The 21,096-nt window shown below is 39.8% G+C and overlaps 1 protein-coding gene across 11 annotated transcripts in view; it reads right to left on the bottom strand.

The window, feature by feature from the left end:
• MBNL2 (muscleblind like splicing regulator 2) overlaps positions 1 to 21,096 on the bottom strand; it is a 106,203-nt gene that overhangs the window by 10,502 nt on the left and 74,605 nt on the right. For 3 of the 11 annotated variants that reach the window (XM_033051966.2, XM_033051967.2, XM_033051968.1), the window contains exons 4-8: positions 19,763 to 19,963; positions 18,322 to 18,585; positions 12,734 to 12,787; positions 11,888 to 12,041; positions 8,640 to 8,675 (exon numbers count right to left, since the gene is read on the bottom strand). In XM_033051966.2, the coding sequence (XP_032907857.1) occupies positions 8,640 to 8,675; positions 11,888 to 12,041; positions 12,734 to 12,787; positions 18,322 to 18,585; positions 19,763 to 19,963 (709 nt within the window). The other 8 variants (XM_033051970.1, XM_033051972.2, XM_033051974.1 and 5 more) reach the window with 8 other exon arrangements.

The following is a 21,096-nucleotide window of genomic DNA, read 5'->3' as shown; positions in this document are numbered from 1 at the left end:
ATTTCTAAAAAAACCCAAAACAGAACAGAGATTTTTCCATTTCTTCCCCACTGGCTTCTTGTATATGAACATGCAATCTAAAGTTCTGTATACAAGCCTGCTGGAACTTTTTATCATCTACAAAGAAAGAATATGCTATGTTAAGAGGTCAAAAAATATTATTAAAACAAAAGCTTGGTTAAAATTTGCATGAGACTAAAATAGAGTTCCATTATATTTTCCAGGGTAATCTTTTGGTTTTGCTTCTCTGGTGCCTTAGAAAGTAGTTTTGCCACTTATTTGTAACATCAGTTGTTTCAAGGCAATTCAAAGGATGTTTTCTTTATACTGTTCAAGATTTACTGTGGGCTTTAATATTGGAAACTCTCACTTCTTGAGTCTGAGAGTCACAGCTACATGCCTGTATCTCAGTGTCAGACAAGATAACTTGAGTGAGATAAGGCTTGTGATTCTTGTGTGTCCAGTATGAAAGAAGCAGCAAGCAGTTTAGGTCTGCCTTTCCCACTGTGACTATTGCTGTTTAAATACCTTCTCTAGAAAAATGATTCTTCATGATCAAGGGTCACTTAGGTTTGTTTTTTAAGCCTGGTGCAGTTACAAAGCAAGATGGTCAGTCCTTAGGTAGGTTTAGATTCCCAGCACTGTTCTGCTCCAAGCTGGTTCCCTGAAAGTATTCCCTCTGATAATGTGTCTGAGGATGGAACCTGTTCCTCTGTCTCCTTTTCTGGACTTTTCCAAGTCAGATTCAGATCACTCTTTCTGTTGTTAGAACAGAATTTTCTATAGGAGAATTTAACTTGGAACTTTATGGAATTTTTAGACCAAAACTTTCAGTCAGAAAAAAACAAAAAACAAAACTACAATTGTTTAGATACTCATTATTCCCAGAAATGCTTTCCTACCTGTAACCTCATTCTCTCAAGAAATTGCAATTAAAGGTTTTGAAACCACCAGCATGAATTTTGCATAAGCTCTTATTTGTAATGTTCCTGATATGTTGGCACTAAGGATGTAAATAACATTTGTTTCCACTTCCCACCTTCCTTCTCTCAAACACTTGCTTTTAAAAGCCAAAAAACCAATTTCCTACTATTAACCAGATTTTTCAATTCATTTTCTCAGCATATTGCTACTTTTCTCCATGTTTACAAGTGCAGCAGGTTTCCATGAGGAAGAAAGAGAATGTGAGACAGTAAAAGCCTGGGGTTACAGAGGAACAGAGAGGAAGGGAAGCCCTGCTGGGGGACACCAAGGAATATTTTCCTTGGAAAGGAAACCAAGGAACCAGGGAGCAACTGGTACTTTTGCTTTGTGCAGAAGGGGAGATCACCGCTAGTCAGACCCCCATGACGTTCTGGTCTGAGATGAATCTGCCCCCTTGGGAGTGGCGCTGCCTTTGCAGGCACCTGGGCAAGGAGAGGTGCTCTGTTGCTGCATGTCCTGGCTCTGCTCCCTCCTGACAAAGCCACCACACATGGTGTCCCAAATCCCAAAAGTTTGGCATGTTTGTATTTTACGCTCTGTTAACTAGTTTTTGAATTCTGGGGCAAATATTTCAATTGTCCTTTTGTTTGTGACACTTGAACATAACTATTTTTATGTTTGCTTCATTGTATTCTAACAGATTTTGACAGAACTGAAGGCCACTGAATGATTTCATAATTAATATCTGCATAATTGCCACCTAATTCAGTGCAAACACTGATGCATAATTTAAAGCAGCTGTGCCAGATAATCACAAGCCTTAGCATGAGCCAGCCTGTTGATCTTGTATTTCCTTTTAGACACAGGCTCTAAGTATTTAATTTTTTTTTTTGGATTTGTTCTTTACTATTTCCTTCTTGATAAAAGGTCATATAACCAGTAGAATAATGTCACTAAATAACATCTTTGAACAGCATTCTCTATTATGCTATTTTTATACTATCAGTCTCTGCCTATTTTCATTGGTACAAAAAATAAAGCCATGTACTGTTCTGAACTGATGTGATATGAGCAAGACTCACATTGCTTGGAATTGTTTGCAATTTGGTAAATGTTCTCTAATAACCAGGAAGTTTGGAAACATGCACTGAACCTGGGGACACAGATTAGGACACAGAAATGCTGGGGTCTTAACCCCCCACCACACTCACTGAGGTGACACAACCTAGTCAGTAAGCCAACAAAACCTGGAGATTCCTTCATGGGATCACCAGCTGCAGGCTTGGGTCATGTGCACGCAGGGGTTTCAGTATGGGCTAAGGGCGAATGTCTCTTGCCTGTCATCCAGCTGCCAGTTCAGAAGTAGGTGTGAAAATTTGTCTGTAAGTCCTGTGTTGCACCTGCCAAGCTTGTGAAAATGTCTAGGGTAACCTAGACATCCAAGGTTATCTCAGGACAATCTCAAACATCACCAGACACATGTTTAGGCAACTGAACCAAGCCCTGTGAGACTTCTGAAGGACAAGCCAGGCTACTCTCCAGATTTCATCTGATTGGGCTGATAACTTCACAGTCTACAATGGGTACTTAAATTTGTATCTTGCACCCATACTTAGACACCAACACTTAGTGTCTTAATTTTGGGTTGAGTTCTAACCTTCTAGGCCTTGTAGGACTCACCAAGATATATATATATATAAAAAAAGTAGTGAGGCTTTCCAATTTAGAATTTTAAAGCCCCCACAAGGAGGTGTTCGCCATTATTGAAAATTGAACTTCAACCCCAAAAGTCAGAATAACATCTCTCTCAAATAATGTCAGGATAAACCACCCTCTGTTAAACTATCTTTGGTGTGTAGGGTATAGGAAATAACATTTTTCTGTATTTCCATTAACATGCACATCCTCACCTCCAAGTAGGCTCTATCTAATCTTTCCCCAAGTTTCTAATCCTGTATTTTCTCACTAAGAAAACAGCAAAACAAGAAGAGAAAGGTGGGGATTGGCCTCTTCTCCCAAGTAACAAGTGATAGAATGAGAGAAAATCACCTGAAGTTGTACCAGGGGAGGTTTAGACTGGATATTAGGAAACATTTCTTCATTGAAAGGTTTCTCAAGCACTGGAACAGGGCCCAAAGCAGTCACTATCCCTGGAGGTATTTAAAAGAAGTGTATCTGCTGCACTTAGGGGCATGGTTTAGTGGTAAACTTGGCAATACTGGGTTAACTCGATCGAGTTGACTCAATGATCTTAGAGGTTTCTTCCAACCTAAAAGATTCTGTGATTCCACCTGTGAGTGAAGCTCAGCAGGTGACAGTTTCCTTGCTTGCTTGAGTATTGCTAGTCCACTAGCTGAAGGAGTAACAAAAGCTGTTTAAAAGATCTCTGTATTATTATTTTAAGCAGGACATTTTATGTACCTCTGTCCACATGCATGCACTAGAGGGAGCTAGGACCAAACCCTCTGCATTCATGTCCTAATGCTGCTTCTCACCATCATTTCACATGGTTTCAGACTTTGCTCCAAGAAAATGCTGTCAGCATCCCCAAACAACTGAACTGAAAGTTCATCAAGCATCTGCTGCTGAAGTGGGGTTAAGCAACTAAGGCTTCAAGCCCTGTCCTGGCAGGAATGGCTGGAGCAATTGCAAAGCGTGGAAGAAGTAAAAGGGGAAGGACCTTTTAGCTCTGACTAGTCATGCTCCTGCCTTTCACTGGAAAACTGAAGTCCTCTCCCATCATTCCCTCTCACCACAGCCTGGCAACTACAGTAAGTGGGGCACTGCCTTGACTGAACAGCAACACCACCGGCTCTCGTATCATCAGAGCAGGATTTTAATCTGAGTTTGTAAAACAGGGTTTGGTAAGGCACTTTTGCTGCATCCTGTTTACACTGCATTAAAGCCAAAGCAATTCTCTTCCCCTCTGAAATACACTGCAAGAAAATTATTTTTAAAACCCAACCTTTGTAAAAAGCAAGAGATGCCAAATTTTCCACATATTCTTAACTGGTGACACCTTGCACAGATGTAGACAGTACAGCCTTTAACTTTACAAAAATCTTCTCATGTGCCTAATGCCATACATTGAACACACAATGCTCAGAGATGCTGGCCAAGCATGACTGACAGTGTGTGCCAATGCCAGTGTATTTTGAGCTCTTACTCATGTTGTTTTCTGAAACAAAGGATATTCAGAAGACATGAGGCATATTGATTTTTTTTTTCAAAACAGAAGCTGATAGCACATACTAAATAATTTACTTGACCCAATGGAGTTATTGTGTTTTATTAGCCATCAGCTGGGACTCCATAACTTTTGGGATGTTGACTTTTCCCTTCTGCTTGTGCTTCAAAGGCACTGGGATCATCACACTCAATCCCAGGAAGACCAGCAATCTTTCCCCAGGTCAGAATACTAAACCAAATGATATTAAGATAAATTATTAAGCCCAGCTATAACTTTCTTTTCATGCCTGGAATTGTGAGGTGAAACCATGGGAGCTGAAATGGGACAAACTGAAGGCTGCAGGTTGCAAAAAAAAGTATGGTAGAGACACTGGAAAGAGGAAACTGTACCTCACAGATATGTAAAGTAGCATGGCACAGACTAGAAAAGGAAATTTTATCTGGTTGGGAATAAAAAAGTCCTTTTCTGAAATACTCAGGGGAGTTTAAACCCATTCAAGAGGACACAAAGAATGCTATGACCAGGAACAGAGTCATGCTAATTACCAAGTTAATAAACTGCTCCTGCTATGTTTCTTGGGCTAAAGAAATACTGAAAATTTGAGCCACAGAGTTACCCTGGGGCTTTCCTAGCGTTGTAGCTTTGTCTCCAATCTCAGGATTGTAAATAAACAGTAAACTTGGAGTTTTCTCTCTTATAAAGAAGAAGGAACTACTACTGCTTTCCCTACTTTGAAATACACGGGTTTTTTGCAGTAGGTTTAAGGACTTACAATGACTAAAACAGAGACAGGAGTGAGAAAAAAGACTGTGATGGCACATGCTACAGAAGCCAACGAGCTCCTGAGGTGGGACTCATCTCCTCCACGTGCAGTGGTGCAGAGCTTTGGTAACACACCTACACTCATTCCACAGGCAAGGGACAGAGGCAAGACCCTCCAGGGCAATTTACCTTGCCCTAACATGGACTTGCAGAGAAGCAGATGATCTAGATGCAAACTTACAAATGGATGAAGTTAAACAAGTGAAAACCCACCCTCCTGTTGAACTATTCATTAATTTCAGCATGGAATTGTATGTATACACACACACACACAAATATATGCAACTAGATAAATACAGACACTTTCTACAACTACTGTTAAATTTAAAATGCTATAATCCTCCAATGCAAACAGAATATGCACTGAGAAAGAAGGGGCTCTACCTGCCATTCTGATAGATGAGGAAGAGCATTAATGCACACCTTTGTCTTTTCAGTGGCACTAGTTAATTGCATGAAAGTGTTCTCATTAATCAAAAAAAAAAAATATTGCTCCCTGGTCCTTCTGTAGGCATCCATGTATTTATTCTACATTCAGCCACAGTCAGTCCCTCTGGCACTCAGAAGTACTGGTGGTGGAGCTGCCACAGCTGCATTCCTGTGCTGGAGAGGGTCCCTGGCTGAACCTCTCCTTAGACCAACCCATTTTGTCTTAGCCCCTAGAGCATCTTCAAGTCCCTCTGTCACCACTTTGAGATCACAAAACTACACTGGATACCACCAAACAATTTTCTGCTGTAGACACTGTTCTGGGAAGGACTGTGTAATGCACCGTTTGCCTGCTGCACTTTCATCCTTACCCCAAGAATTTTTTACAAGCTAGCTCTCAGAAAAGTAAGCAAAAAGCAACAACCCTCTTTTGATGAAAATACTAGAAGCAAAAACATCACAATGTTGGCAAACTAAGCTTAAAAAAACAAAGAAAATGGACTGGTTTGTGTTTCTTTAAGAAAGTAGGATGTATTTCAGAGGTAGTATATTTTTCCTAAATTATTAAAAATAAACTCTTGCAGCAACTTCTATTTTTCCATGGGATATCTCAACAGTTTTGGGAATGCCAGTAAAAAAAAATAAACCTGTTAGTATAACATTATTAAGCAAAACATTTTCACTGATTTCTTTCCAAGGCCTTGGCAAATGGAAGGGAAGGAACCAGCATTTCTACTGGGTCTGCAACAGCTTGTTGGTCTGTCCAGGGGCAACACAAAGAAAGATGATGGGGACACAGCCCTTTGCTTTCTTCTGGTGAGCAAATCTGCTTGCTTCCTTTTCCATCTGACCTCTCAGAACCTGAGGAGAAACACATGTCAGGTGGAAGTCCCTGAGCATGCTTCCAGAGCAACAGGAAAGTCAGAGTGACTTAACTGCTGTACAAACTCCTCTCTGGCCACCTCAGGGTGGGAATCACCTCAACAGAGGAGTCAAAGCTACACCCTCCGGGCTGCAATAGATATGTCTTCCCTGGGAATTAGGTCCTACAGGAGGAGGGAAAACCCAACCAAAATGAAAACTGCCATTAACATAAACTGCAGAAGAAGAGGAGAAAGTGTCATCTTTCCTAGCCTGCCTCAGACAATAACCCTTGGGATTCTTTCTATCAATGCTCATCCTTAGGGAAATAGAATTCCCAGGTTAAAGACAGACTTTCTAATATAAAGCAGGCATAGTCATAAATATCTTGATTGTTGTTTTGATCACTAGTATTTACAGAAAACATTAAATTTTTTCCAGCTGCCTTGTCCTGCTTGTGATTTTTTGACAGCTTCCATGCTTACAAATTAGTTGCTTCCACACCTCATGGAGAAGGCTACATTAACACACCTGAATGTTTGAAATCTGTGATGATCTTCCTTTTGACCTTAGGAGTTAATAATAGACTTTTGTAAGTAGTCCAGTACTACGGTGATTCTAACTCCAGCTGGGTTAATTACACAATAATTAGGTACAAACATCGCAACACAAAACACAGCTACATCATTATTTGCAACAAATGTTAACTCTAAATAAGTGCAACCTGTCCCACAAACACTTGCTATAAACGACTTAAAAATAAAAGTAAAATTTGATGGGGTAAACACAGAAATAAAAAAAAAATTCTCGGCGAGAATTTTTTTTGTTAAAAAAAATTAAAATAAAAATCTCAGCACTCATTTAGAGTTCAGGATCTTGTGAAAGAAAGCTTTAAAAGGAGCAAACCTGATTTGCTGTGGCTGTTGCGGCGAAGGGAACACTTGTTGCAGGAGTTGTTGCTGCAGAGACAGTGGCGGCCGTAGCGTTGTGCATCATGGGTACTTTCAGGAGGGGAACCATGGAAGCAATGAACAGGAGGGTGCAGCATTATGGTAAGAGAAGTGGTATTTTTGGCATGGTGAATATCAAGAGCGGCAAGCCATCGTCATGGGTTAAACCGGCAGATGGCATGCAATCACAGTGCAAAGCGAGAAAGCGTGGCGGAGAAATAAAAAAAAAGGGAAAATAGCTTATTACAAGTACAATTAAAGGAAGGTTGTCAACACAATCGGCGATTCCCAGAAAAAAAGAGTAAGGACCACTGAAAATGGCAGTGCTGTCTCCAAGAAGAAGATTACTTGAGCAAATGAGGCCTTTACCAAAATAGCCTGTTACCTGTGGATGGTTACATGCAAAATTTGTTTTCCCCCAGTACAGCTATAAAGCACTTCACAATAAAATCCTACTAAGAAACCCCAGTGGTTTGCACTGGGAAGAAAACTGTTAAATGTTCATCTTACTTTTAAAGCGCAATTAAAAATAAATTATTTTCATGTATCTTCATTTTGAAGTAAGCGAGATACTCGCTGTCTTCCTTTATAATCCAATTTATGCATTTTTTCCTACTAGCACTGCATAACTGTTAGACTTTATCAGAGTTAAATTACCATCTGCTTGAGGCAAAAATCAGGAGAGGGGTGATAATAATTATCCTGATACATATACTACTTTGTTTGATCTAAAAAAGCAAGATCGATTTTGTGAAAGACACTGTTTTTGCTCATTTTAAGAATGAATTTTAATCAGCATCTTCATGGGGGAATTATTAATTTAATGTTTTAAAAGCTTGATATCTTAACTGTTTATGTGAGTAGGCCCAAAACCCACAAATAAAATCACAGGGATAGAGCAATAGAAGAAAAATTACTTTTATTTCTCAGAGGCTATTGCATTGTACCTCCACTTTGCATGCCCAAAATGTTCATTTCAAGCTGCAAATATACTTAAAGAAGGAGTGAGATTCAGATCACGAGTTTCAACAGAACCTCTGTGAATCAAAGTGGGCATTTCTGGGAAACGCTGATAAAACTTTCTAACACACAGCAAAGGAGAAATAGGCACACCACTATGAAACTTTAAAACACTGATGAAATTTGCTGTTTTTTTCCAGTATTTTATGATTTTATAGTACTAGACAATATAAAATATAAAGAGAAATAAAACTTTGAAAACTGAAAAGCAGACTGGAATTCATGGTATTATGCTTTTGCAGTGTAGTTGTTATAGCAGGTGATATCATGTCTAAACTGCAGCTTTCATCTACAAATCTAAACACTCTGCAAAGTCAACCAGAAGGACAAGCGAACCTTTAATTCTAGTCAGTGGCTAAATCTCACCTAGGATTTTTGAAACAAGTGAATATACATCATATACAGTATAAAAAGAGAGATCAATAAAGAAATTTGGAACCTACCAATACTGGTAGCGGGTGTCATGCACAAAACTGACCCTGCGTGTCATGCAATGATAGGTGAAAAAAGTGGATAAAGGGAAGAAACAGGTTAGCTGTTTAGAGTTAACATTCAAAGTGAGATTCAAGCATAACCACAGAGAAGTAAGTTAGTTAAATGAAACTGTAAGGTCATTCACAGTTTTGCTTTAACACAAAAAGGTGATTGTGTTCTTACTAAACTATCCTGTGTGGGTGTTGGCATGTTTCTGTACATATTCAAGATACTTCATAAACTTTTTACTTATTAATGTTCTCCTTTCACTTACTGCTTTTGCAGCAACAGGTTATTGTTTATAAAAACATCTTTGGTTAAAGATCACAGTATTTGGGACTTTTAGAACTCATTGCATAATTCAGACAGCTCAATGTTGCGCAGGTCAACCAATTCACCAATGTTTTTGACACGTGGCAGGAAAAGAAAGTGGAATTAAGGCAATATTCCACTGCAGGGGCTTTGCCAAATTTGTGTTTGATATTAATGTACCCATTCTTAACACAAAGAAAACAGTACTTTGACAAGTCCCAAGCTAAACACCTCAAAGTGTGTAACATTGCAGCAGAAGGCTCCCAGCGCACCTCAGAGATGCTGTGGGTGACCTGCCATGCAGTTTAGCTTTGGTGCCCAGCCCACCTTTAACCTTTCTGGAATGGCCAAATGAAAGAAAGAGACCAGCCTGTTTCCAGTACAGTGCATACAGCAAGCTGGTGAAGGCAAGCAGGTAAGGAGACTAGTGCCAGGTACGTGCATATTTGACACAGAGTCGAATATGCTTCCCGTGTTCCTGCTGAATGACTACTGCAGCCCCGCATCGACCGTCGCAGGACTCGCATGACTATGAATGACCTTACCCAAGAACAGTCCCCAGAGAATACACAAAGTTCCTCCTCCAGAGGCTATAGAAACACTAACAAACAGCAATGGGAAGAGAAAAAAGATCTGCTGTTTTTAAGATCGTTCACCAAACAATAAGGAGAAGGTGACAAAGCAATCAAACTGATGTAAAACAAACAAAGTGCAGAACTTCAGAGGTAAGCCATGCTAAGTCAAGCCCCACACTTTTTTATTAGGGGAGCCAGTGGTTAATAAAGCAGAGAAGTTATATAAAACAATTAAGTTTTATATATATTCCAGCAGCAAAACTTGTCTTAAAATTTAACACACACGCACACACACACACACAAGGAACACATTTGAAAATTATACCAATTTAGGAAATATCACATAATCATTTAAAATCCAACAGATAATGTCATGTATCGCTCCTCAGATGTGGGTTGCATGACAGTCCTTACACCCACCAAATCCAACCTTCCCAGGAAATGTGGGAATATCAGATGTATCATCTTTATTGGAAAGCTCATGACACCCATTCTTATAGAGGGTGTTCCCCTTTTCTGAACTCCTCCCATTCCCCACTATTCTCTTTAATATCCTTCCTTGGAGCTGATGGTGTTTGAAAAGAACAGGAGGTTGATCACTTTAAGAAAGGTTTTCTACTCTGGGGCTTGGGCCCATCTGCTGTGATATACCTCTGTTTCTTTTTTTTTTTTTTTATGCATTTGTTTGGGGGCTTGAGAACAAGCTGGCCCTTAAGGTCTGGTTCCAAGATCCACCCTTCCTACCACCAGAAATTTTTCAGCTAAAACTAGAATTACAACAATTAGTTGGAAAGAGGGATGGACAATAAAAACTACAAAAAGTGAGCATGAACTTAAGGAAGCATAAACATTCCAAAAGTCTGGAAAATATCCAAATGCTTTTTCACTGAAAAAGGTTTAAACTACTGTATTTTCCATAGTTAATTTTAAGTCCTTGGCTATTGCAAATAAGAACAGTAAGCCCTGAAAGGGAGTGCCTAAGAAGGAAAAATACCTATCATGCTACAAATTCTCATAGTTTCAATGTAAAATAAATTAGTGGAAATTTCTGTATGTTCTGTAAGCACAGGGCAGTCTTCCATTCATATCCAAATAGGCGGTCTGACCATTTATTTATTTTTTTTTCAAACACTCCCATAAATGTCAGTGTGTTTTCTGCCACACATATTCTGGTGCACCAATGTGCTAAAAATAAGGCTATGCTATTACTTACTATTACAAATACGGGGGCAGGCTCCAAGGTTGTTACTGAGGCCTTATAGAAAAATTCCATGAAGTCAAAGCCATCTGTGTTTGTTTTTTATCTTTAAAAACATATGGGAATGCTGATAGATTGGGAAATCATCATGTGTTGCCTTTCATTCCTTGTTTAACCGACATTATTTCTATAAACTAAAATAACATCGCTGAAATGTCAAGCACATTTGCAAACACGTAGTTTTAAACTATTCTGAAGTTCACACTTGAGAACACCCTGACACTAAAACACGTAATTTGTTAATTACGAACGAAGTCGCAGAATTCCTTAGGAGGGATGGTCTCCTTTGGGAAGCTGGAGTGGGGGTGACTGACACAATTTGGAGGGTTGTGTTGTTACTGCTTAGACGAGCACCCAGCACATCCCTTCTCTCACAGTGTTAAAGAGAAGCCTTGCTACCAGCCAGGGTGCAGGCTGAGCCATCTCTGAACGCTCTGATTTTCAGAGAGTTCCAAGCACTGAAATATAAATTACATTCACTCATCTTCAGATCATCCCTATGAAGAATTATAGCCCCAGCTATGAACCACAAATGCTAGGAAAAGTTCTGGTGGTGCTCCAAAACCACGAAAATGCATCTGATGCCTAAAAGTCCTTTAGTGCAGCTGTGGGGAGTGATGTGTTTTGCCAGTGCTTCCATGCAGGTATTGACTGGAAGTTTATGGCTGGTGTTCCCTTTCTCAGGGTGCTTGTGTGGGGCTGGGGAAATCCCCACAGCTGCAAGATAGTAGCTTAGGGAGCAGGAGGATGCTGTGGCATCTCTGAAGCGTGATGCTTTTCCCAGCATTTCTGTTAGTGGAAACAGATACGAGTCACAATCCATCCAATTTAAGGTAGGCCAAAAGGGGCAAACTCTGGAGAACGATGAGCAAGGCCATGAATTAACAGTATGTTGAAATTTCTGCTTGAATTCTTGTCCTTTGCAAGAGGAATTAAAATAATGTGCAATCATCTGTGCAGACTTCAGCTCAAGTGGGGCAGGGAGCATAATAAAACCTTCTGTTAAGTGCAACTGCCTGACACAGAGGCTACCTCAGGGACACAAAACCAGTTCAACGTGGATACAACATACCTGTTGGGATAAACGCTGCGTGTTGCTGCAACTGAGCATTGGCAAGAGCCTGTTGATAGTGCAAGACACTGGGATTGAAAACGGCACTGGCACCATTGCTTTTTTCAAGTGCTTGTCTCTTTGGTAAAGGGTGAAGAACACCAGGAGGAAAGGCCTGTAAATAAGAAAGTTAGTTAAAATGGTGCCATTTTTAAGACCTTGTCTGTAACATATACGTAAATACAAAAACTTAGTATTTTTTAAAGCGGCTAAAGATGCCTCGCCATGCATATTAACTCAAAGCACAGCAATGTAAAATGAGTGAAATTTTGTTATTGGTAGCAAAAGCGTGGTACTATTAACCTAGAACTGTAGCAGCACAACTACTGAAAAGAAACGTTTGCTTTAAAGCAACAAAAATGGCATTGCCTTTAAGTAGGTTTTCAAATATTACAGGGAGAAAAAACCACTTGTGTTTCATTGCCAAGTATTTTCTTTTATTTGTAAATTTAAATATAATTTCCTATTATTATACAGATTAATGGATTACGTTACGCGTTTTCAATTACAAAAGCAGTTTTATCTCAATTTGACTTTTCATGAGAGATTTAAAAAAGATGAAACTGTGTTAGGAACCAAACTAAATCGTCTGCGGTCTATTACGTATGAGAATGAGATGGATAATTAGAGCTTCCGGTAAATTAACGAGTATGTGAAATCATTTCCGGTTGATGTTTGAAAAGTAAAGCGATACAAATTCCATTAGTTGCTTCTCTGAAGGAAAAAAAAAATTATAATAAAATAAACCAAAAATAAAAAATAATAAAAAAAGCTACATGCAAAGCAAAAGGTGAAAGGTCAAAGTACCAGGTCTACAGTTGCTTCGAGAGGTCGCTTCATTGCTTTGGCAGTCGACTGAGTCTTTTAATAACAGGCAGCGAGCACATGATGGCAGTGGGCCAATGGGAGTCAAGCGAATTAACATACAGGTAAACAGCAAGCAGAGGTGCGTCATGGGAACGGCATTGCATTTGTGGATAGGTGAGAAGGAAAAAAATATTCTGAATGCAATATACAACATACAAAACACTAGGCATGCACAACAACAAAAATGTCTTCTAAAGAAATGAATATTACATTTTGAATTAGTACCGAAGCAAAAATGCATCTACTATACCTTAGTTAAAAGCATATAAGAGAGTAAAATATAGATGTTTGAAATTCAGGAAAGTTGAGTAAAACAGCAGCTTGCAGACACTATTAAGCATCATATAAACACTTCACAGAGATGCAGAAAGTTCTAAGGATACGCCTATTGGAATTCCTGATAAGTTAGTTTGGTCACATTTTGAAGTGGAAAAATTTATTTGGGAGGCTACATTTTCAAATACGAAACACTAGTGAAAGTTGTAATGCATTACAAATGCTATTATTATCAGTGCTTACAAGGTGTCTTTTAATTTAGAGAAGTGAATCATTGGTCAAAATGAAAGAGGTTCTCCTTAGCCAATATGAAACAGATACATAGTATGTCCAGTTACACTAACTTATCATTCATTCCTTTTCTTTTCTCCTACAGTTGGGTCATTTTTGAAGATTTTTAAAATCTTGTAACTTACCACATTACATTGAGAGGGAAAAAGGTCTTTCAGAATTGAAAACATACTTTCTAAATTTTGCTATAACCTTCAGTACTAGCTTCAGGAGCAGGGAGCAAAATTGGGCTCCCAGTTCATAAGACAACATTAACATATGAGTTATGATACTAGTCCAGCATTATTAATTTTTCAAAAGAAATATTTAGGCAGTAGTACATAGGCATATACATTTATTTATTCTTTCAAACATGGCTGATATGACAGCATTCTGTAAAAAAAAATTCTCATATAAAACATTACTTTCAAATTTTATAGTGGAAATAATTCTTACAAACCTTTAGAAAGGAAAGAAAAATTTACTTAGAATTTGAAATTTTTACTTTTGTTTTTAAAACACAGGCTGATATTTAGCTCTTTTTAGCATATACAGATTATGTCTACACTGAAATCAGTATGTGGAAATAGGGAACAAAAGCTGAGGGGAAGAGGACAAGGCACAAAACGCCTGCAAACACCTTGTGGTCCTAAGTTTATCAGGTGCCAACAGGTTACTCTGCAGGACAGTCTTCATTTTACTTTTTCCTGGTTCCTGCCTCTGTTGCAAGAGTCTTCTCAACACCTTCCTCGTGTCTTCTTCAGCACTTTTCTGGGTTACATACCCTGATCTACAGGATTAGCTCATCTCTCTGGGTCCAGGACCCAGACACAACACGAAACACAAGTCTGAAGTGGGGATGGGGACAGGGCACTGTGCAGGTACCACTGCAGAGAACATCACTCCACTGCCTGAGGCACAGCCTCAGAGCCACCCTGCCTCCACCAGAGAGGGAAGTCTACACAGAGGTGATGCAGTACAACTGAATTCGGCATTACGCAGCAATGAAGCCCATGAGTTCAAATCAACATCGCTAAGAGTTAAGTGTTTCAGTTAATTACCTTTATTATTCAAACACAGATCTTATCTAATCTCTCTGTTAGCTTATTATCTCTCTGTTTATTATTGTCTTTCTGCAATTTTTCTCCATGCTCTTCTTAACATCACCTTCCTACTTGGAAGCTTTCTTCTGGTTTTCCCCTCACATTCCTCAACAAGTTCAGCCTCAGTCTTCCCAACCCAAAGGCTTGATCTGTTCCTAAACATACTCATCAACCTCGCTTCTATGCAGTCTCCCATTCTTTCAAACAGCTCATTTTGCTCTCCTACATTAACATTTTCTTTCATTTCACCCTGATAGTAAAACCTCCTTTCTGTTCCATCCATCAGATTATCTCCTTCTCAACATTTGATCTACATAACTAACAACCAATGAATCAATAGTTACAGGCAGGAGAGGAAGAGGATACAAAAAGGAAATAAAGATAAAATGAAAAATGATCAGACATTCAAGGCATAATATTTGCCTGCCATACAGCACATTGGTATGCTATAATGTCTCCTGGAATACAAACATGATCCACACAGCAGTGGCCTCCATGAATGTGCAAGGAGCTCCTGACTAAACTCAAACGAATTAGGAAAGCCCACAAGAGATGGGAGCAGGGACAGATGGCTCAGGAGGAACAGGGACACAGCCTGAACATGCAGAGATATGTTAGGAGAGTCAAAGATGGCCTGAGGTTGAATCTGGCAAGGGATGTGAAAGACAACCAGAATGGTTTCTCAGGAACAAAAGGAAGACTAGAGAAAATGTGTTTCCATTGCTGAACAGGGCAGGCAACCTGGTGACATAGGACATGGAGAAGGCTGAGGTTCTGAAAATCCTTTCCATCTCAGTCTTTACTGGGAAGGCCTTCAAGCCAGTGGGAGACCAGTGGGATAGTCTGAAGTGAAAAAGATCTTCCCTTGGAGGAAGATGATTAGGCTAGGGAATATTTAAACAAGCTGTATGTACACAAACCCATAAGAACTAACAGAATGCACCCTGCTGGTCAATGTCACTGCAAGGTTACTTTTAATAATCTTTGAAAGATCCCTGTGACTGGGGGAAATTCCCAAAGACTGCAAGAAAGTAAATAACACTCCTATCTTCAGAAAGGGCAGGCACAGAGGTCTGAGGACTGGCAGATTGATCAGCCTCACCACTATCCCTGGGAAAGCAACTGAGCAAATCCTCCTGAAAATCATCTGCAAACACATGACAGCCAAGCCAATGATGGGAAGTAGTCCGCATAGATTTATGACAGAAAAATTGCACTTAACCAGCCTGACATCTTTCTATGATGAGACTGGAAGGGTGGTGAAGGGAGAGCAATGGATGCCGTTTCTCTTGATTTCAGAAAGAATTTCAACACCATTTCATCCTCACAGACCAATTTATTTATCGCGGGCTAAATGGGAAACAGGGAGGTGGACTGACAATTGTCTCACGTGCCAGGCTCAAAGGGATGTGACCAGCAACACAGAGCCCAGCTAGAGGCCAGTCACCAGTGGTGTGAAACTTGGAGGAGTGGGTGATACACAAAATAGATGTGCTACTGCTCAGAGGGGCTAGAAAATCTGGAGAACAGAGGAACTTCACTAAGTCCAACAAAGAGAACTATCCGGACCTGCACCTGGGGAGGAACATCACAAGGCACCAGTACACACTGAGGGCCACAAAGGCTTGGCAGAAAACACCCTCAAGATCCTGGTGGACAACAAGCCAGCAATGCGCCCTTGCAAGCAAAGGCAGCTGATGGCATGCTGGGCTGTATTGGGAAGAGTATCACCAACAGGTGCAGGGAGGTGATTCTTCCCCTCTATTCTGCCCTGGTGAGGCCACATATGGAGCACTCTGTCCAGGTCTGGGCACCCCAGTTCAAGAAAGATACAGGTGTACTAGAAAACACTCCAATAAAGGACCTGAAAGATGATCAAGGGTCTGGATTCAGCCTGGAGAAGATACAGGAGAATCTCATCAGTGTACGCAAAAATCCGACTTCAGGGTGAAGATGGAACCAGTGGTGCCCAGGGACAGGAGAAGAGGAAATGGAAACAAATTTATATAAAAAAATTCAATTAAAATGTAAGATTAAAAAAAAAAAAAGCACATTTCTTTTTACTGAAAGTATGGAGCAGGTTTTCAAGTTATGGAGTTTCCACCCTTAGAGACTTTAGTAAACCAAACAGGCATATCCTGGGCAATCTCCTCTAGCTCCCCTGCTTAAGCAAGGGAAATGGCTGGAATATTTTGTACATATTTCTCTGCAAAATGTTACCCTGAATTATGGGTCCTGTTGCCTTCTCCTGTGACATTAGACTGCTAACATTTCAATTCAGTGTTTCCAAAGATGCTTCATCTTGCTCTGAGGCTAATGCAACTCTAATTAAGCCTTATTTAAAACCACAGGATATATATCTGCAACCATTACCAAAATGCAAAAAAAATTAATCCCCTCATCTCTCTCCTTTCTTATTTAGAATAGTGACTAGACATACTACATTCTCTAAATGTACAATAAATATCGCACAACAGAAGCTAATCAGAATAAAAATCCAATCTTCTCTGCTTTAATTTCCAGATGGTATTCAATTTCTGCAAGCACAGGAAACTTTAACTAAAAATCACCCAATTTGAAACAAATGCTATGGATACTATTAGAGAAAGAGTATTAAAACTTAAGAAATATTATTCTGTTTGATGGTTTACTTTCTTGCATAACTTACCCTTTGTTCCTCAAAAAAGTCTGTTTTTTACCTAATTTGTTAAATACAATAGCTTGGGGTAGTTATGTACTGTACTGTATTGTGTTTCTGGTAGGTTTTTTAACCAGAGAATAACTGTATTGTTTATAACTATTGTATGCACTACCCACAAGTCCACAAACCACATCTGTTTAATTATTTGACCACTGCCAGCAATAAGGACAATGATTCTTTGATTTGCTGCAAGCAGTTTTGTCTCTCAAGTCAGATCCTGCATGTTCAATTTATTTAAGTTTATCAATACCACTGTAAATTCATCAACCTTCCTGGTAGCAACTATAAGAGGAATCCAATCCTGGTGAAGGTGTGGGCTGTCTTGTCTGAACAGTTTTAAGTAAGAGGTTAAAATATCTGAAAATAAAAGTCCTCAATCTCTTTTCTTCTGACTGTAGCCATAATGTGTCTTTCCTGATGGTTCCCATTATAGTTTACTACCTTAAAACCTCATGATTCAAGGAACTGGCCCATAATAGCAGGAGAGGCAAGAAGTGTCTAGGCATGAAATGCATCTAACCAAAGTTCAAAAAAATATAGGCAACGCTTTTTAGTCATTTGGGATAGCTGAAGATCTACAGAGGGCAGTTCTTTCTCATCCTCAGGCAGGCATTAATGGTAGGTCAGATGAGTGTCCTGGCTTTTCTACACTACCAGTACAGTGAGACCAAGGTGGCTGGCTGGTTGTCTCATTTCTAAGGTGGACTGTGTTGAATCTCAATGCAGGTTTCTGTTCTACTACTGAACTCTGGAGCAAATGCTCTTTCTTTGCTTTTCTTCCAAATTTCCACATGTATATCTGCCATCAAAGAGCTAAAATAGCATATGTGTCCCTGTTTTTATGGGAACACTGAATCTTATCAGTTTTGTTTCCGTTTGGAAATACTAGGGGTATATTTGCATATAATTAAGGCAGAGAACAGAAGTGGTATAGAGTGTCATTTGCTTCACTGTCTTGAATAGAAATACAGCATTAAAACAAGGGCATAAAGAAAAGAAAGTGCTTCCTCCATCAAGCAATAGTAATAATTTTATAAATTCTTATCTTTCACCAAAATTAAAAAAAACCAAATTTTTTTTTAAAAGGAGGCAAAAGAGAAAAGAAAGTATAAGCAAACAGCATTAAATTAAAGCAAAATAGGCATCAAAAAAAGGCAGCCATACATGCCAGCACTTACCATCACAGTCGCAGCTGCCGCAGCTGCCTGGGCTGCCACCGCAGCCTGGTTGGCTTGGTGTTGCGCCGCTTTGATTTTGGCCTGCAAATGTGCAGGAGGGTGAAAATACTTGCATTTCTCCCTCATGCAACGACCTTTTATGTAATCCATACACACGGTTACGGTGTTGTCGTTAGTGTCAATCATTGTGCTGTCTGCTGGATGCGCAAAGCGGCAATCAGTCTCTCCACGTGCACAGTTCCCCCGCTGGAACTCCCTGCACACCTACGCGCAAAACAACACACGTTGCAGGGGCACAGCTCGGCGCAGCGTGGAAGGGCAAGGAGTGTCCCACGCCCCCAACAGACAGACCTGCCCCCTTCCCCTGGCAGTTCAAGTTTTACAGCAGCTTCAATTTAATAAACCCTTCATCTTTTGGTGGGTGAGGGCAGCGCACCTATTTTACCCTTATGTTCTTGGTTCCTCAGCGTAGCTCTCTGGTACTGCGGCTAAATAAACTTAACATGCAACAGAAGCATTCCCAAATGCCTTTCCTTTTTCCTGTTTAGAAAGCAGCTGGGAAGGATACTTACTTACGTAACTGCTCCTGCAAAACTAGCTGGGAATCACAAAATATTTTGTCTCTTTCTGACTACACTTTGTATTCTTGCAGGTTGACTGGTAGGGAAGGAGCTCCTCTTGCTGAAACCCAGGGAAAATACACATCAGATTCACTTTTTTTTTTATGAAGTCTACAAACAAAATTGAGAGCCTACTTAAAAATAATTTTCAAAAACGAGCAGAATGAACACACTGATTTTCCTAAGAAGAAATGTGCTCTAGACACTGGTGCTTAGGATTTTGGGAAAGAACACTCATTTCTGTAAGAGCCACTTGGCCTCCTTGTGTACTCAGGCCACAGATTCCACTGAGTCCAGCCACGCAGTGATCCAGAACAGCTAGGAAGCTCTGCACATAGCTGAGGGCTTGTCCCTTCAGCCTGCTGCAGGGTTGGTAATATTCCACATCTCTATTGGCAGCTCAGGGCTGAAGGGTTATTCCATTCCTCTAATATTGATCCATAAAGCTATAAAATTCCCTTATTATAAGTGCAGAAAAACCAAGACAATTATTTCTGAAATAAAAAATGTGCTTGTTAGATATTTCATCAAGGCATGCCTTTACAGGAACGTATACCTCTGGTTTTTTGAGATTATGAACTTTACAAAAAACAAAAACTCATGTTCATGTCTGTATATTAATTACAAGCAAAACCACTACCTTAAAAATAACAGATTTAATTACCACTCTCTGCAAGTGCCAAAATCATGCCTGGTTACAAGTTTTTTATCTGGAGCAACTAAATTTAAGCTTCACTTCTAAAACAACAGTCATACCCTCCAGGATCTCTCACACAGCCTAACAGAGAATGTATTTCTAGTCACAATGGTGTCCACAGTACCTCCAGTTTATCAGTCCTGAGGAGTTTCTGGGTAGCAGTTGAACTGGGGACTGAAACCGGTGGACTTCCAGGAACAATGACAGGCGGCGTGGGTAGGATCTCAGTCGGGACTAAGCCAACTCCTGGTGTTACTGGCGTTAGGTAAGGAGCAAAGCTAATAGCCGTGTTCGTTCCTATTGTGGGACCCACTGGAAATGTGGGCTGAAAAAGGAAAACACACACCAAGATGAAAAAACTAGCCCCTCAATCAGTGTACTAGTTGTCTTTTGCTTGCTGTTCTTTCTGGCACCGATTCATTTTCTTAATGAAAAAGACTTCAAACAGCTGGCAAAACACACAGCATCCTCTCTTCTTTTCATCACATAACACATTCCAGCAGCACACGAAGAACCACCTTTGTAACTCTATTATTGGAAAAGAGTCTGCTGATGCAAAGGAAGTCCTACTTTGAACCTGAATCTGGTGGAGGTCCAGCTTACATTGCAGGCTTATTTACACATCTAAATGTAGAAATAACATAGACTTTATTGCTTTTTCTCAATACCTGCTTTCCTTGGGAAAATAGGTTGTTTTTCAAAGTATTCAGATTTCATAGCTGAAGTGTTATTAACTATATTGAAGCCGTATTTCTAATAAGAGCACATATAATGAGCTCTTTGGCATGTAACTTTCAGTATGTTTGTGTACTGTATTTTGCCACCTCCTGCAATTATGTTACTGTGTCTCATGCACTGAAAAAACTCACCTTCGCAAACGTTTGTGTGCTCAGCTGTCACCAGCGGCAAGCAAAATAAATATTACAATCTCAGCTGGACACAATATTTAGAAAGGGATTATTCAGGCTTAGATTAGTTCATCATATGAAAAACTTTGATTGGAGGGAATGATACGGGTCTAAAAGTCTTGTTTTGCTCCTTTCTACAGTGAGTCAGTGAAGTCATGACTAGAAGAAAGAGCATTTGTGTGATGCTAAAACAGCCGTGATGAGGCAGAATAGTGGGTTTGTTACCACTAGCTCCACGGGGGAGGAGGCAGAACATCACCATTGTCAGCCCATGCTCAGACCTGGAAAGTGCTTTAGTTCTGCAGAGCTGAGTACCCCAGAGAGTGAAGCTATAATTATAAACGAGGAAAAACTACAGGACACATCTCCAATTAGCTTTGTCATAAATGAGGTTCCCAAATAAGCCAGGAGCTATAAACACAACACCTAGACTTCAAAACACTTTAACAAAGGGGAAGTGTCTTTCTCATTAAGGTGGTCTGTATGACATATAGTATGTAGAAAATACACAAGAGAAAACACAGGAGCTAGAAGGCAATTTTTTTCTTTT

Source organism: Catharus ustulatus, chromosome 2 (genome assembly GCF_009819885.2).
Source record: "Catharus ustulatus isolate bCatUst1 chromosome 2, bCatUst1.pri.v2, whole genome shotgun sequence".
NCBI lineage: Eukaryota > Metazoa > Chordata > Aves > Passeriformes > Turdidae > Catharus > Catharus ustulatus.
Note: the sequence above shows the minus strand (reverse complement) of the source record. Positions and strands in the feature narration are given on the sequence as shown.